Raw genomic sequence first — 19,318 nt, 5'->3', positions numbered from 1 at the left:
TGACACCATAGTTCTTTAACCTTGTTTGAAATTTGTGTTTTAAAAAGTATAAAATCTCGAGGTAAATGAAATGGTCTAGCTGTTCATCCTTGTATAGAAAGTAGCCTCCTGACCTTGTCTTAGGCCATCCAAGAAAATAGTATGTTTACAGACACAGATGTGACAGATGAGTTTGCAAATGCTTAATATGTACCTGAATGGGGTATACATTCAGCTGGGGCAAGATGGGATGATTTCTTAGGAAAGCTTCTGCCCAAGAAATAATAGGTTCTTAAAGAAAAAAAGAATTATAAATGGAAGAAATCAAATTTTTCTTGTTTGCAGATGATATGATTTTATATTTGGAAAAACCTAAAGACTCCACAAAAAAACCTTAGAACTAAAAATTCAGTAAAGTTGCAAGATACAGAGTCAACATACAAAAAATCAGTAGTGTTTCTACATGTCAACAGTAAACAATCTGAAAAAGAAATAAAAAAGTAATCCTATTTACAATAGCCACCAATGAAATTAAATAACTAGGGATTAACTTAATCGAAGAAGTGAAGATCTCTATAATAAAAGGTATAAAACACTGATGAAAGAAATTGAAGAGGATACCTAAAAAATACTCCATGTTCATGGACTGTAAGTATTAATATTGATAAAATATCCATACTACCCCAAACAGTCTACAGATTCAGTACAATCCCTATCAAAATACCAATGACATTCTTCACAGAAATAGAAAAAAAATCCTAAAATTTATATAGAACCACAAAAGATGCAGAATAGCCAAAGTTATCATAAAAAAAGAACAAAACTGGAAGAATAGTATTACCTGACTTTAAGTGTACTACAGAGTTATGGTAACCAAAACAGCATGGTACTGGCATAAAATCAGATACATAGACCAATGGAACAGAATAGAGAACCCAGAAACAAATTCACACAGCTACAGTCAACTCATTTTTGACAAAGGTGCCAAGAACATACACTGGGGAAATTACAGTCTCTTCCATAAATGGGGCTGGAAAAACTGGATATCCACGTGCAGAAGAATGAAACTAGACCACTGTCTTTTACCATATACAAAAATAAAATCAAAATAGATTGAAGTCTTAAATTTAAGATCACAAACTCTGGAAATACTACAAGAAAACACTGGGGAAAATCTCCAGGACATTGGTTTGGGCAAAAATTTTTTGAGCAACAACCCACAAGCGCAGGCAATCAAAGTAAAAAGGGGCAAATGTGATCACATCAAGTTAAAACACTCTACACAGCAAAAGATACAATCAACAAAGTGAAAAGACAATACACAGAGTGGTGAAAAATATTTGCAAACTACCCATCTGACAAGGGATTAATAACCAGAATATATGAGGAACTCAAACAACTCTATAGGAAAAGATGAAATAATCTGTTTAAAAAAACAAGCAGAAGATTTGCATAGGCATTTCTCAAAAGAAGATGTACAAATTGTAAATGGGCATATGAAAAGGTTTTTGACATCATCGACCATCAGAGAAATGCAAATCAAAACTAAAACGAGATAGCATTTTATCCCAGTTAAAATGCTTTATATCCAAATGACAGACAATAACAAATGCTGGCAAGGATGTGAGGAAAAGAGAACCCTCATACACTATTGATTGGAATGTAAAATAGTACAATCACTATGGAGAACAGTTTTAGTTTCCTTAAGAAACTAAAAATAGAGCTACTATGTGATATAGTTGGGTATATACCCAAAGAAAGGAAACTAGTATATCAAGGAGATATCTGTACCCCCCATTTGTTGTGGCACTGTTCACAATAGCTAAGATTTGGAAGCAACCTAAATGTTCATCAGTCGATGAATGGATAAAGAAAATGTGGTACATATATGCAAAAGTACCATTCAGCCATAAAAAAGAATGAGATTCTGTCATTTGCAACTACATGGATAAAACTAGAGATCATTATGCTAAGTGAAATAAGTCAGGCACAGAAAGACAAACATCACATGTTCTTACTTATTTGTGGGATCTAAAAATCAAAACAATTGAAATCAGGAACATAGAGAGTAGGAGGATGGTCTGAGGCTGCAAAGGTAGTGGGGTGGCAGGGGGAGACAGGGATGGTTAATGAGTACCAAAACTTAGAAAGAATAAGACCCACCATTTGATAGCACAACAGGGTGACTATAGTCAATAATAATTGTACATCTAAAAATAACTAAAAGAGTGTAATTGAACTGTTTGTAACACAAAGGATAAATGCTTGAAGAGAAGGACACCCTATTCTCCATGATGTGACTAGTTCACATTGCATGCCTGTATCAAAACAGCTCATGTACTACATGATATATACACCTAGCATGCACCTACAAAAAGTAAAAATAAAAATAAGTAAAAATTTAAAAATCATTAATATTAAAGAAATATAAGAAATAATGGAAGAGGAGAGAGTAGAACATGTGACCACATATATGGAAAAAGAAGAAGGAACATTTCTTAGTTTCTATTTTGGGAAATTACATGACATGCATAGACTGGTTTTGCCCAAAAATGTGACTAATCCCTAAAAGATATGACTCATGGTCAGGCATGGTGGCTCACACCTGTAATCCCAGCATTTTGGCAGGCGGAGGTGGGTGGATTACCTGAGGTCAGGAGTTTGAGACCAGGCTGGTAAACTCCATCTCTACTAAAAATACAAAAATTAGCTAGGCATGGTGGCGGGTGTCTATAATCCCATCTACTTGGGAGGCTGAGGCAAGAGAATGGCTTGAACTTGGGAGACAGAGGTTGCAGTGAGCTGAGACTGTGCCATTGCACTCCAGCCTAGGCAATAGGATGATATTCTGTCTTAAAAAAATGACTTATGCCTAAAAGATACCTTGCTGAGATATGGCAATAGAGACTTTTAGTTTCCATAATATCTCAGCAAGATGGCTTTTTCTCACTAAGACATTACTTAAGATGAATAGGTAGTGTTCAGAGTCTGAAGATGAAAACGACTGAGATGAAACTTTTTCTATGTAGATTGGTGTGAGAAAGGAATCTTATAGCTTCCCCAATGTCTTTCAAGCCATTTCTTCTACAGAAAGGGAGTAATAGATGGAGCAGCAGATGGTGGCCAGGGCTATGAGAAGATAAAGAATGGCAAAAGGAAGAAGTTTTTGATTTAATTGCAGATATACTGGCATCTTTGCAAATATTGGAGATTTTCTTTTGCTTGTCTATTGAAGGTGTTTAACACATATCAGTCAGTTTATTGACCCATAAGGAGTACATTTTTGCTCTTTATAAGGGTCCTTATGCACAAAAAGTGAGAGTAAGAGAACGGTATGCAAGATCCCCTGCTTCACAGGCTACAAAGAAATTGAACTATTCAGATTACTGATATAATAATTGACACTGAAGATACCTTGACTTTGAGTCTTTCATTTTTCATGATCATCCTGCTTCAGTTTCTCTCTTACCTTTTAATTTTATTCCAGAGGACTCAATTTAGATCTTACTAGTTAGCTGAGCTAATAACTACTTATACAAAATAAATAATTTATGTACGTGGGAAAAATAATTTTAGATGGTTCAAATGACTATGCAAAATGTCTCTGACTTTTGGCTACCACATGGCCAGGCTGCAAATTTTCCAAACTTGTATGCTCTGCTTTCATTTTAAATATAAGTTCCAGTTTCAGGTCCTTTCTTTGCTCATACATATAAGCATAGGTTGTTACAAGCAGCCAGGCCAGATCTTAAACACTTTGCTGCTTAGAAATTTCTTCTGCCAGATACCCTAAATCATTACTCTCAAGTTCAAAGTTCTTCACAGATCCCTAGGGCAGAGACATAATGTGGCCAAGTTCTTTGCTGAAGCATAACGAAAGTGACCTTTGCTTCAATTATCAAGAAGTTCTTCACTTCCATCTGATATCTCATCAGCCTGGACTTTGCAGTCCATGTCTCTATCAGCATTTTGGTCACAGCCATTCGACAAGTATCTAGGAAGTTCCAAACTCTCCCCCAGCTTCCTGTCTTCTTCTGAGTCCTCCAAACTGTTCCAACCTCTACCTGTTACACAGTTACAAAGTCGCTTCCACATTTTTGGTTATCTTTTCAGGAGCACCCCACTCCTGGTATCAGTTTACTGTATTAATCTGTTTTCACACTGCTGATAAAGACATACCCAAGACTGGGAAATTTACAAAAGAAAGAGGTTCAATTGGACTTATAGTTCCATGTGGTTGGAAAAGCCTCACAATCATGGCAGAAGGCAAAGAAGAGCAAGTTTTGTCTTACACGGATGGCAGCAGGCAAAGAGAACTTGTGCAGAAAAACTATCCCTTATAATAACCATCAGATCTCGTGAGACTTACTATTATGAGAACAGCATGGGAAAGACCTGCCCCCATAATTCAATTTCCTTCCACTGGGCCCCTCTTACAACATGTGGGAATTCAAGATGAGATTTGGGTGAGGACACAACAAAACCATATCAACTTCTTTGCTTACTAATATGCACTTAAGGTTTCTAAGTGTTTTTCATGTCCTGATAGCTTATTTATTTTTAGTAGTGAATAATATTCCATTGTCTGGATATACTACATTTTATTATCCATTTACCTCCTGAAGGGCATCTTGGTTGCTTCCAAGTTTTGGCAATTATGAATATAGCTGGTGTAAATATCTCTTTGCAAGTTTTGGTGTAGAAATAAGTTGTAACTACTTTGTGTAATTACCAAGGAGCACAACTGCTGGACTGTATGGCAAGACTATGTTTAGTTTTGTAAGAAGCTGCCAAACTGTCTCTTAAAGTGGCTGTACCATTTTGCATTCTCACCAGGAATAAATGAGATTTCCCATTGTTCCACATGCTCACCAGCATTTGGTGTTGTCAGAGGTCTGGAACTTGGTCATTGGAATAGATGTGTCAGGGTATCTCATTGTTTTAATTTACATTTTCCCAATGGCATATGATATGAAGCATCTTTTCATATGTTCATTTGCCATTTGTGTATCTTCTTTGGTGAAGAGTCTGTCAAGGACTTTGGTCCATTTTAAAATCAGGTCGTTTGTTTTCTTATTATTGAATTTTATGGCTTCTTGTATATTTTGGATAACAATCCTTTTTTGTTTTTGCAATTATTTTCTCCCACTCTCTGGTTTTTCTTCTCATTTTCTTGACATTGTTTTTTACAGAGTAGAAATTTAAATTTTTATGAAGCTCAGTTTATTATTGATTTCTTTCATTGATCATGCATTTGGTGTTGCATTTAATGACTCATTCCCATGCCCAAAGTCATCTAGGTTTTCTTCTATATTATCTTTTGGAGTTTTATAGTTTTGCATTTTACATTTAGGTTTATAATCCATTTTGAGTTAATTTTTGAAGAGTGTAAAGTCTGTGTCTGTATTCATTTTCGTATGTATATATATTTTTTGCCTGTGGATATCCAGTTATTCCTGCATCATTTGTTAAAAAGACTATCTTTGCCCCACTGTATTTCCTTTGTTCCTGTATCAAAAATCAGTTGACTATGTGTATGCAGGTATATTTATAGGTTCTCTATTCTGTTTCATTGATCTATTTGTCTCTTCTTTCATAAATGTCACACTTTCTTAATTAATGTAGCTTTATGTTAAGTTTTGAAATTAGGTAATGTCAGTCCTTTGATTTGTTCATGTCTTTCAGAACTGTGTTTGTTACTCTGGTTTTTTGCCTTTCCATATAAGCTGTAAAAAGAGTTCATCAGTGTCCCTCCAAAAATCTTGCTGGGCTTTTGATTGTCATTACACTGAACCTGTAGATCAAGCTGAGAAGGATAAACATTTTGACAATATTGAGTCTTCTTTTTTATGAACATGGAATTCTTCATTTCTGTAGTTGTCCTTTGATTTCTTTCATCAGAGATTTATAGTTTTCTTTATGTAAATCTTGTACATATTTTGCTAGATTTATACCTAAATATTTTACCTTTTGGGTGCCAATGTAATTGTTTTATGTTTTAGCTTAAATTCTACTTGTTTATTGCTGGTGTATAAGAAAATGAATATGTATATAATGTATATAATAATAAATACATGTATACAATATATCTTAGTTTGTATGTTAACTTTGCATCCAGGAAATCTTGCTACTATTGCTTATTAGTTCCAGGAGTTTTCTTTTTGTCAATTCTTTTGGATTTTTTTAAGTAGATGATCTTGTCATCTGGGAAGAAAGTTTTATTTTTTCCTGCTCAATCTGTATAGCTTTTCTTTTCTTGTCTTATTGTAGTAGCTAGGACTCCTGGTATGATGCTGAAAAGGAGCTGAGAGAAGGGACATCCTTGCCTTGTTCCTGATCACGGTGAGAAAATTTCAGTTTTCTCGTTATCAGGTATGATGTTAGCTATAGGTTTTTGTAGATATTGTTTACTGTATTGAGAAAGTTCTTCTCTATTCTTGTTTTACTGAGGTTTTTTTTTTTTGTTGTTGTTGTTATGATTAGGTGTTGAATTTTCCTAAATGCCTTTTCTGTATCATTGATAAGATCATGTGATTTTTCCTCTTTAGCCTGTTAATGTGATGAATTACATTAAATGACTTTCAAATCTGGACCAGCCTTGCTATTTGTTGCCCTTGTTCTTTGTTCTTATTTTTGTCTTCCACTCTTTATTTTTTTATAAAATAATTCCTTCTCTGGTTCTTTAAGGATTTTTCTTTTTTTTTAATGTATGATTTTCTTTTTTCTTTTATTTTGGTGGTCGGGGGGGTGGGGACACGGCCTCAATGTGCCCAGGTTGGAGTACAGTGATGTGATCTTGGCTCACTACAGCCTTAACCTCTTGGGCTCAAGTGATCCTCCTGCCTCAGCCTCCAGAGTAGCTGGGACTGCAGGCATGTGCCACCACATCCAGCTAATTTTCGTATTTTTTTTTTTTTGCAGAGATGGGGTTTTGCCATGCTGCCCAGGCTGGTCTCTAAAACCTGAGCTCAAGCGATTTACCCACCCCAGCCTCCCAAAGTGCTGGAATTACTGGCATGAACCACTGTGCCCAGTCTATCTATGATTTTCTATAATTTAAAAAGGAAATATTTAGGTATTTTGTTTTGTTTTGGTATATACCCAGCTGTGTGTTCTCTGAGCTTCTTGGGTCTGTGGTTTGGTGTCTGACATTATTTGGGGGGAAATTCTTAGTCATTGTTTAAAAACAATCTTTTTTGGTTAACTTCTCTCTTTCTTCTCTATCCAATATTCCCCGTATGTATATGTTACACTTTTTGCAGTTGCCCCAAAGGTTTTAGATTTTTTTCCACTTTTTCTTTTGTCTTTGTTTTCTTTACTTTTCAGTTTTAGATGTTTCTACTGATCTATCCTTAATCTCAGAAATTCTTTCCTTGGCTGGGTCCAGTCTACTAATAAGCTGATCAATAATATTCTTCATTTCTGTGACAGTATTTTGATCTCTAGAAATTTTTTGTGCTTTCTTAGGATTTCCATCTCTGTTACATTGCCCATCTGTCTGGCATGCTGTCTACTTTATTACTGAGCTCTTAGCATATTTTTAAAATTCCTGGTCTGATAATTCCAACACCCCTGATGTGTTTCTCTGATGCTTGCTCTGTCTCTTCAGATTGTTTTTGCCTTTTAATATTTCCGTTAATTTTTTCTTGATAGCCAGACACGATGTACTGGGTAAAAGGAACTGCTGTAAATATACTGTTAGTGCTGTGGTGGTAAGGTGTGTGGGGAGAGGAAGTGTTCTAGAGGCCTACAATTACTTCTCAGTCTTTTAGTGAGCCTGTCCCTCTGGGCTGTAAACTTCTCCGGTGTTTTAGTCTCCCTCACTCCTCACACACCCTCTAGCTGGGAAAGAATTGTAGAGTGGGCTGAAGTTGGGTATTTCTCTTCCACCAGGTCAGTTAACCTCTGATAAAACCCCAGCAGGTTGGGTTTTGGTTAACTAGTTTCTCCGGAGGGCAGAACTTCGTTAAGCACAGAGTGCTGTAGTGTATTTCAGAATTATTCCTTTTCCCCTATCCATGATGGAAGCACAAGGGGATTTTTCTGTGATATTTACTGTGGAAGCCTGGTCAAGTTGCTGAAGATAAAACTTATAAAACTGTGGCCCCAGCCACCCCACCCCATGACTCAGCCTTCCTGGAGTTTTTGACTCTCAGACTTGTCCTTTCTGAGCCTAAAACAGTTTTTAAAATACAGTTCAGGTTTTCCTACGTCAGCAATGGTTCCCATAAATGCTTCTGCTTCTGAGTCTTTGTTCCAGTAAGCCACGACTGCCTGCATTCACCTATTTGCCTAATCCTGGGGGCAGTGGTATGCCCGGTGTCCTCACCTTTATTATGGATCCAAGATGAATTGTTGAATTTTCAGTCTGTTCAGCTTTTTACTTATTAGGAGTGAGTGGCAACTTTAAAGCTCCTTACATGCAGAACCAGAGACTAGAAATCATCTGCTATTGCCTTTTTAATATAAATTTCGAAGAACATTTTCTATATTAAGAAAACTTGTCATATAACCATCATATATATGTATATATATCTTCTTAAAAAGTGTATTATCATTTTGACTTTATTTATGATCTTGTTTGTCATGCAGAATTTAAAAAATACTATATAGTCAAATTTGTCAAAAACTTTTTTCTTGGATTGTGAGTTATAAGCCCTGCTTAAAAATCCATACCACTCCAAAATGGTAAAATTTTATATTGTATTTTCTTTAGTTTTTCAGATTTTTTTTATATTTAAATTTTTAATAAAAGTGTGTGTGTAAAAAATGAGGTCGATATCCAGGGATTTTTATTTTTCTTATTTTTTTTCGGTTCATTTTGAGGCTGCCACTTATGCTCAACGTCCTTTTCTGAATGACTCATTTTTCTTCATTGATTTAAAATATTTGTCCATTTTCCATGTTTCTTATTTTTCACTACTAAGGTTTTCAACTTAAGCATTTTTTAAAAAAATCCAAAATGTATTGTTTATTGTAATGATGCATAATACCAATAGCTTACCAAATATGAGAGTAATATGTAGCCAGTAATCACTCAGCTCATGCTAGAAATAAGTATGGGAATATGATGTGAATAGAAGGAATGTTACTAGAGAAGGAGACAGAGATAAACTATGAGCATGTGTAGTGAGGTGTCATCTAAGGCAATGTAAACTATATGCCCGTAATCTCAAATCTGTTCGTTGTTTTCGGTTGAGAGGACTCAGACAAAGCAGTAGACAATCATGCTCATGAATTGTTCACTGAGTAACAAGTAGACAACCAGCTTTGGAAAACAATGACAACTTGGTATCTTCTTTGTTCTTTTTGAAGAGGAGAAATTAAACAGTCAATACTTGGTTTTAGAGTTCTGACAAGTTCCAACTAGTTGAAATGCCTTGAAATTTGCAGCTACTTCAAGTTTGGGATGTTGTCATTGTTCTGGAAGAAGATTTTTGAATTTTCTTCTGTTACCACGTATGCTCCTTCATGATGTTTAGTTATATCCCCTGCAGAAATTATCATAGCTCTCTGAAAATGTTGTTGAAAATTGATTATATTTCAAATATAGTGCCCCTAATTTAAGCAGAATGAGTACAGACAGGTCTTTTTTGCTGAGATTTCTTCTTCCTACCTCTCCCTCTCCTTCACCTTCTTCCTCCTCTCTTTGACCTCTGTCTTCTTTTCTTTCTCTTCCTTGACTTTGCTGGACTGATTCCATGATCCTTTCCCGAAGTAAGCATCTCTGGGGGATCAACCCTTACTTTGGACTACAATGCCATTGCCATCAATATTTAAAAGTAATCTCATCATAAGATACCATCTCACACCAGTTAGAATGGTGATTATTAAAAAGTCAGGAAACAACAGATGCCAGTGAGGATGTGGAGAAATAGGAATGCTTTTACACCATTGGTGGGAGTGTAAATTAGTTCAATCATTGTGGAAGATGGTGTGGCGATTCCTCAAGGATCTAGAACCCGAAATACCATTTGACCCGGTAATCCCATTACTGGATATATACCCAAAGGATTAGAAATCATTCTACTATAAAGACACATGCAAATGTATATTTATCCGGCACTATTCACAATAGCAAAGACTGGGAACCAACCCAAATGCCCATCAATGATAGACTGGATATAGACAATGTGGCACATATACACCATGGAATACCATGCAGCTATGAAAAAGAATGAGTTCATGTCCTTTGCAGGGACATGGATGAAGCTGGAAGCTATCATTCTCAGCAAACTAACACAGGAACAGAAAATCAAAAACCAGCCAGTCGCAGTGGCTCATGCCTATAATCCCAGCACTTTGGGAGGCTGAGGCGGGTGGATCACCTGAGGTCAGGAGTTCAAGACCTGCCTGGCCAACATGGTGAAACCTCATGTCTACTAAAAATACAAAAAATTAGCTGGGCGTGGTGGTGTGTGCCTGAATCTTGGTTGCTTGGGAGGCTAAGGCAGGAGAATCACTTGAACCTGGGAGGCAGAGGTTGCAGTGAGCTTAGGTCATGCCATTGCACTCCAGCCTGGGCAACAAGAGAGAAACTCTGTTTGGAAAAAAAAAAAAAAAAAGAAAAAAAGAAAGAGAGAAAAAAAGAAAAGAAAACTGAACACACCACATGTTCTCATTCACAAGTGGGAAGTGAAAAATGAGAACACATGAACACAGGGAGGGAACATCACACACCGGAGCCAGTTGAGGGGTAGGGGGCAAGCAGAGGGAGAGCATTAGGACAAATACCTAATGCATGTGGGGCTTAAAACCTAGACGATGTGTTGATAGGTACAACAAACCACTATGGCACATGTATACCTATGTAACAAACCTGCATGTTCTGCACATGTATCCCAGAACTTAAAGTTAAAAAAAAGGTAATCTCGTTATAAAGGAAAGCAGCTGTTCACAAGAGCATATAAAACAAACAATGGATCTATATTATTTAGATTCATGCAGATTTAAGACTGTGATGTCTAATATGCAACTCCCTGTATATATCTATCTGTATTGATATAGATATGTATATATCCATATCTATATGTGTATCTATCTATCTATAGAGAGAGATTTATTTTAAGGAATTGTTTCATGCAATTTTAGGAGCTGGGAAGTCCAACTTCTGCAGGGCAGGTTGTCAGGCTGGACAACCTGGGAATCATTGATTTTGCAGTTTGAGTTTGAAGACAAGTCTGGAGGCATAATTTCTTCTTCTTTGGAGAACCTAAGTATTTTTCCTTTAAGACCTTCAACTGATTGAACGAGGTCCATTCACATTATGCAGGAAATCTGCATTACTCAAAGTCTACTGATTCAAATATTAATCTCATCTAAAAATACCTTCACAGTGACATCTAGACTGATGTTGGACCAAATATCCTGGTACTGGGGCCTATCCAGTACCAGGATAGATAATAAAAATTAGCCATCACACAATCTTTACCTCTAGCAAATCTTTTCCAAAAGCCTACTTTGCTTATACAAGTATAATATACCAACTTTTTTTTTTTTATTGTTTCTGGTATATCTATTTCCATTCTTTCAACTTCTCTGTGCTTTAAATCTGAAACTTAAAATAAATCCTCATATATCGACATTCTCAACTGTTCATAAGCTTCTTATTTCACTGAGAAGATAGAAACAATCAGAAGAGAATTTTCAAAAGCTTCAACACTTACCAGTCACTTGCGTCTGTGCTCAAATACTCTCTTTCCTCTCATTAGAATGTAATCCCATGTGTGCAGGGACTTTGCTTATTCTCAGCACTTATCATCATAACTGAAAATGTAGGCATTTAAAAATAATTGTTGAATTAAAAATGAATAATAAAAATACCTCTGTCATTACCAGAACAAAACTACCATTTATTCATTCCCTCAATAAAAATTCATTAATGCCTATTTACTGACAGGCCATATTCTAGCAACTGACAATGTAGCAGAGATAGAACAGATAAAAGTCCCTATCCTAAGGGAATTTATATTTCAGTTGAAGGCTAAGTTCATGTTAGCCACTACAATAAGCCTTTACATGAATCATCTCTTTTCAATCTTTCAATCTTTCCAAAAAAATTTAGGTAAGTGTTATCCTACCTGTTTTCAGAAGAGAAAGCTAAGGCTTAACTCTCCTATTTAATATCACATACAGCCAGAATGCAGAGCTTCAAATATATGTCTAAATTACTAATCTACTGTGCTGATATAGACATAAAGGGGTTTACCGTCTATATTATGTTGCAAATAGTGAGGAGGAAAAAAGCTTAATCAGAAGTTCTAAGCAATTGTAGCTCTGACCCCAAGATGGCAGTATTTGCATTCGCCCAGCCTGCAGGTCTGAATGTGCAGTATGTGTAAGATAGCAAAGCCTGGTCTCTAATTGGCTAGGGATACTCTCTGAGGAACTTTTTGTTTAGTGTTAGAAAAAGAGAAGATGTTGAATACACAAGTCAACTTGTGGGAGCAGATCTCTGCAAAATAAAAATGAAGAAGTGTCTGAGGACCTGCTTGGTGATTTTGTGGCTTTATTTTTATAGTAAGTTAGTGGACAGTTTTAGCAAAGTTAACAGAGTAAGTCAAGGGAATATTTTCTTAAGATTTGAGGGTGAAGGTGTAGTCCACTGGGATAGGAGGAAGGGAGAAAACGGGACCATTTTCTGTTTCACTTGGGATTCATTGTGGGGAGTAAGGAAGGGATGCAAATTAGACAGTATTAATACTGAATAATGGATCTCTTGAATCTCACTTTGCTTTCTGAATAGGGGGAAGTGGCAAAAACCAAGTGGAGCAGAGTCCTCAGTCCCTGATCATCCTAGAGGGAAAGAACTGCACTCTTCAATGCAATTATACAGTGAGCCCCTTCAGCAACTTAAGGTGGTATAAGCAAGATACTGGGAAAGGTCCCATTTCCCTGACAATCATGACTTTCAGTGAGAACACAAAGCCGAATGGAAGGTACATAGCAACTCTGGATGCAGACACCAAGCAAAGCTCTCTGCACATCACAGCCGCCCAGCTCAGCGATTCAGCCTCCTACATCTGTGTGGTGAGCGCACTGTGCTCCCCAGGCACTTGAAGCCAGTATGTAAACCTGCACCTGGAGGTTGTCAAGGAGGCATAGGAGTTGGAGTAGATCATTATTTTTTATGCAGAATATAATTTCACAAGTGCGTGAATATTTATCTTTCAGACATGATTCGATTTGAGCTTGAGCCTAGAGTTCTACATAGGCTCCAGTAGGATACATGCCCTCAAGCGAGGATAAAGACATTCTCACTCAACACACAAAGTTGATTGCTACGTCTGGGTGTTCCCAAGGACAAGACAGTCAATCATGCTGTATTACTGCTGCTGAAGTAGATGACAGTGTTGGTTGGAAGGGAGAGACTAGCTTGGTTTGTGATCTGGACACCTACCAGCAGAACGTTGACTAAGTGAAAGAGCAACAAGTAGATGCGGCTGATGGAAATACCTTGAGAAGTTTCCTTCCCCCGAAAGACATTCAGTTGTCATTTCACGGCTATTCAAGTTCTCAGAAAGCATCCTGTGAGAATAAATCTGCTCTCCCCATTTAGCTATGCTCCAGATGAAGGCATCTGTCCAGGTGCTGCACCAACTCTTTATCACCTTCCACCACTGCTCTTTTAGAGGACACTGGAAGGCCAGGGGATCCTGGCAGGCACAGTTATTCTCAGGCAGCAGAACAACTGTGCCAGGCTTTTCAACTATCAGTGTTCTAGAAAAGAGGCTTAGGGACAGAATGCCTACCTGCAATTGTGAACTCTGGTTTGCACAAATTAGCTGTGAAGTTCTTTTTGGGACAATTAGAGAAACGTATATATAATTTGAGAATTAGATGAGAAAAGTACTTATTTAAAAGGCAAATATCAACCGTAAAAAACGGGAAGAATATACACCAAGATATTAAAAATGGCAATCCCTGTATGGTGGGAATATAATGTTTTTACTTTTTGTCTTTCCTTGTCTTCTGTGCTTTTAATTTTCTATAGTTCTTGGATTTTTCTTCTGTCGAAATAAAGATTATTAAAAAATAACAAACGTCTTAAAAATGTAAAGGATTCACTTTGGGAGGCTGAGACGGGCAGATCACGAGGTCAGGAGATCGAGACCATCCTGGCTAACACAGTGAAACCCCGTCTCTACTAAAAAATACAAAAAACTAGCCAGGCGAGGTGGCGGGCGCCTGTAGTCCCAGTTACTCGGGAGGCTGAGGCAGGAGAATGGCGTAAACCCGGGAGGCGGAGCTTGCAGTGAGCTGAGATCTGGCCACTGCACTCCAGCCTGGGCGACAGAGTGAGACTCCGTCTCAACAACAACAACAAAAAAGTAAAGGATTGCATCTGATCTGTTACTATAAACTCACAGGAATTGATATTTAAAGATGATCACACATTTCAGGATATTGTTGAATAAGATTGATTTGTTATCTTTATGAGCCCTGGAAATAAGTTCATTTCCAAGCTTAGTGAATTGATAATTTGTGAATAAATGAAGCCAGGACCTGGACTGCTCTTTGTAACTAGTCTGGAGATTGCTTAAGTGTCAAGACATCAAAATGCCTTGAATTCTGGAGCAAAAGTAAACCTAGATATATTCAGTAACCAGATATTTTTTCCTGTCCTGTATCTCCTTTCAAGTCTTTAGAGTGAAGAAATTAAAGTTCAGATTGCTGCTATAGCAGACTTGTGTAAGTAATTATAAATTAATTGAGGAAAAAGATAAAATACATGAAAATGGAATCAATAGGTAAAATTCCAAGTATGTGGACAAATAAGTTGTAAGGGTATTCTCAGAAGGAGATCACTGTGGGACAGAAAAGATAGGAGAAAGTATCATGGGGAATAGCAAATTTAGTTAGGTCTTGAAGGACAGCCACACATTGAATTTGTTCATTACACAATTATTTATTAAACAAAGAATAGGGCCAGATGCGGTGGCTCATGCTTGTAATCCCAGCACTTTGGGAGGCCAAGGCGGGCGAATCACTTGAAGTCAGGCATTCAAGACCAGCCTGGCTAATATGAGGGAGCCCTGTCTCTACTAAAAATACAAAAATTAGCCAGGCATGGTGGCATGCACCTGTAATCCCAGCTACTAGGGAGGCTGAGGCAGGAGAATAGATTGAATGCGGGAGGTGGAGGTTGCAGTGAGCTGTGATTGCACAACTGCACTCTAGCAAGTGCAATGGAATGAGAGTCCATCTCAAACAAAACAAAACGAAACAAAAAACAAATAATAAGTGACAGGTGTTTTTGTAGGTAGAAGGAGTAGGGTAATAAACAAAATAGATAAATGCAAACACAAAAGACCTTCCATCACGAGGCTTGAGTCTATATTTGTCTACAGTGTTCACTTTCTTTTACAGGAATATCTTGGGAAGTTTGCGTTCCAATATAGGCATTTTCTTTGTTTGCTTAGTTTAGTTTAGTTTGCAGGTTTCACATGGTGATTAAAAGGCATAGGTATTGACATGCTTATCTATCACTTACTAAATTGCATTACCCTGGACAAAATTACATAACCTCAGAGCACCTACACATCATCAATGGTAATTACACATACATTGCATGGTCATAAGGATTGAATTAAATTAAATGAATTTAGTTAAATGCTTGAATTGCATTGGTAGAAAATAATTTTTAAATTAATGGTAGTTATTCTTGGACACAAATGATACAACAAAGGTAATTTAAAATAAGACAATAAGAAACTTTAAGTATGGATTAAGGTTTACCTTTCCACTCTCCTTCTGTTGATTATATTCTTTTACTATGGTTATGGCCGAGAGTCACCCTTTATTTCACATTGGCCTTATCCCATCCAATTATTTGAACTGACAGTATTGGCTTGTTTGTTTGTTTTTATCTCATAGGTTTTCTGCACAGAAAATGAAGCTTTCTTGCTTCTAGTGTAACTTAGCGTAAATTCTATGATGAATCCACATGATTCAGTCCTTTATGGAGCAGGACTCAGATATAACACCATTATACTGACCTACAGTGCCAATAACTAGATCCATACCCGGGAGCTCATTTAACAGAGCTCTGCACTGGAAAGGAGAGAAAATAGCCTTTCTAGGTTTGGGGGAGAAATCCTTTTTAGTTATTCAATTTATAGCTTGTACACACATGGTAGATACCTAGGAAGTATTATAGAAGAAAAAAGGAAAGAGGAACCTCTAGGGGACAAACGCTAGATGTAGCTAACCAAGAATCAGCACCTGGTCCTGCCAGGGCCCTTTTCCATGTTACTTCTTCAGAGATCAGGAGGAGCTGTGTGATCTGTGCACGGGGAAGTAAATCTTGTTTCCGGCCGGATGGGGAGACTCTCAGCTTCCTGCAACAAAGAACTATGAATATTCACTCAGAGAAACCAGACATTTGGCTTGATAGTGTTTGAGGGCTCCCAGACCCCAGCCAGAGACCTCACTGAGTCTGAGTGATAAAAATGGAGAAGCCCTTGGGAGTTTCCTTCTTGATTTTCTCCTGGCAACTGTGCTGTGAGTTACTGGGCTCTGGAAATATCATAATAAAGAGCAGACTGTAGTATCTTCTTCCTAAGTCTGGAAGTAATAGAAGGGTGATCAGGGTCTCAGTGCTCACCTGTAGGGGCTGTGAAAAGAGAGTATATCTTCCAAATGAATGAATTTCCATGAATGAATGTCCTCTGTCTGTGGTTCTCTGTTTAAACAGGGGTGAATAGACTGCGTACACTGGAGCAGAGTCCTTCATTCCTGAGTATCCAGGAAGGAATGCATGCCATTCTTAATTGTACTTTTCAGGTGAGAACACTCTTCAATTTCCACTGGTTCCTGCAGGATCCAGGGAAAGGATTTGTGTCTTTGATCTTAATTCAGTCAAGCCAGAAGGAGCAGGGAGACAAATACTTTCAAGAACTGCTTGGAAAATAGAAGCTTTATAGTGTTTGGAATCTCCCAGACTCTCATCCAGGAGATTCAGCCACCTACTTCTGTGCTTTGTGGCAGTGTCTCCCCAGCACCTGCAGCCTGTGCCACGACCTGCAGCCGGGATCCTTGACACAGGCCTGGCCTTGCAGGTGGGAGTGAAGGTTTTTAATTTTTATTTATTTATTTATTTTAAATGTATAGAAGGAACTTTCTTTATGACCTCTGTCTTCAAAACAGAAGTGAAGGATAATGCATCTTTCTTATGTCATGAATCTGAATTTATACTAAATTAAATTTCCTTTTGTTATTATTGAAATTTCATTCCTCAATGCAGATTGCACAGATTCTGAGCCTGTTTGCCTGCAGATTCCTTCCACCGCTTTACTCTTTAAGAGGGCAGACCCCTTTGTGGTGCAGGCTCTGAGTCCATGAAGCAAGTTTTCTCCAGGCTGTACCCTCATCAGGAACATTTTACCCATTTGATCATATCTTCATGATATTTTTGGTATCTATGTAGCATCTATATTATTATTTACTTAATTTAATATTAAATTAACATTTATGTTAAATAGACTTTAAAAATAACTGTATAAAATTGTCTTCATTTTACCAAATACCATCTGTGAAACCATGTATATCATATAAATAACATATTTAAAGTTCTGGTTATATTTTTCCCAGTGCAAATTAAAATAGTATCATATATGTAACAATTGAAAAGGGTGTCTGTATACTGCCTAATAGGACCTCTTGTATCAATCACACTTTAAGAAATACTGCTCCAGCTCATACCCCTCATTTTATAAATGAAAGAATTAGGATCCACAGGTATGGCATCATTTACTCAAGCATGACTTACAGTATGAAAGCTAGAAGTAGAGTCTAGGCTTTATGATCCCTTGTCAGTTGCTTCTTCCACCAAGGATGCAAAGCAGTATCTAGAGTTTGAAGAAAATAGTTGTGTGTTTTACATTTAAATTAAATTAAAATTTTTATTTAATTGTGTATGTTCAACCTAGGTAAATTAGAAGATACGAATACCTATCAAAATAGAGCATTCTCATAACTTCATTGCCTGGAAGTAACAAGTATTACTATTTTTCAAATTATCTGGTACACATATACAACTACATTTCTCTATGAATGGGGCTGATAATGTCCCCAGTATTTATTTAACGTACTCGCTTCTCTCAACATTATATTATAGATATTTCCATGCCAGGGATCATATGTTGAGGATATAATGTTAAATGACTATCTAGTCTTCATTATTTAGATTATTTTTAAAAAATGAATCACCTTTTGATAATATTTCTAAGTATATAGTATTACAGACAATGTTTTTATTAACATCATTAAAGTTGCAGCTTTAACAGAATGGAGTTGGGTGAATAAGGGAAAGCACATAACACTGCATATCTAATTTCCAGGAAGAAATTTTTCACCACATTATGATTTCAACAACAGCATGTAATGCTTTCTGTTTTCCATACTTTCTTTACCTGTTATGAACATTATTACTTTAAAGAAGTTTCCACTTTGCCAAGTAAAATTTAACTCATTTACTCTATGAAGTTATATATTTGTTATTAAAAAAATAAAACAGAATTAGAAAACATACAGAACAAGAGTGTTTCACACAACATAAGTATCTTTTCATACAATAAGATATGTTAAAGAAAATCTTTGAAAAACACTGTCATGATCCCATTTACCTTCTAATGTTCTCTTTTCTTTCAAGGCTATCTATTCTCCATGTCGTTCCTACTGTAAGTGTGGACCAGCACTATCTGAACTTGTGCAGAATCTCAGGCTGACTGAATTTGAATCGGCATTTTAACAGAACAACCATGTGATTCTATCGTTAAAAGTTTGAGAAGCACCCATTTGATGGGGTGCCAGAATTATTTTTTACAATATAAAGTAAAAGCTGTCTTTACTAGGCCAAAAATGCTTCAATGGCTTTCTATTGCTTCTAGAATAAAATGCAAATTTCAGGCTGTGATACACAGAGATCTGTATCATGTGAACCTCCTTTTCAATCTCCTCTTTTAACTCTCCCAGCTGTCTGTGTACCAATAACACTATTCTCCTTTCAGTATTCTGAACTTGCCATATTCTTTTCCACATTTAGTCAAATTCGTCCATTTGAAATGCTGTTCCTCCAAATATGGGCAAGCCCAATTCATTTTCACACTTCAGGTCTCAGCTCACTACTACAGATATAGCCTTCTGACTTCTGTTGATCTTCCTGACTAATGTAGCCATCCATGGCTTTCACCATAGCTCTATCACAAAACCCTAGTTATTTCCCTTATGGTAATAATCATAACGTCTAGTGATAATGTTGATTTACGTGCCAGTGTGTTCATTGCCTGAACTTCAAATCAGGATACAACTTCTGTGAGGTCAGAGATATTGTTCGTTT

General features: G+C 36.9%; 1 gene segment (V, D, J or C); it reads left to right on the top strand.

The window, feature by feature from the left end:
• Nucleotides 1-16,058: 16,058 nt before the first annotated feature.
• LOC116275953 lies at nt 16,059-18,823 on the top strand. The segment is given in 3 exon segments: nt 16,059-16,482; nt 16,676-16,764; nt 18,632-18,823. Coding segments are annotated over 3 exon segments (240 nt in total).
• Nucleotides 18,824-19,318: the final 495 nt, after the last annotated feature.

This window comes from Papio anubis, chromosome 7 (assembly GCF_008728515.1).
Source record: "Papio anubis isolate 15944 chromosome 7, Panubis1.0, whole genome shotgun sequence".
Taxonomy (NCBI): Eukaryota; Metazoa; Chordata; class Mammalia; order Primates; family Cercopithecidae; genus Papio; species Papio anubis.
This window is presented reverse-complemented; position numbering and strand designations above follow the sequence as displayed.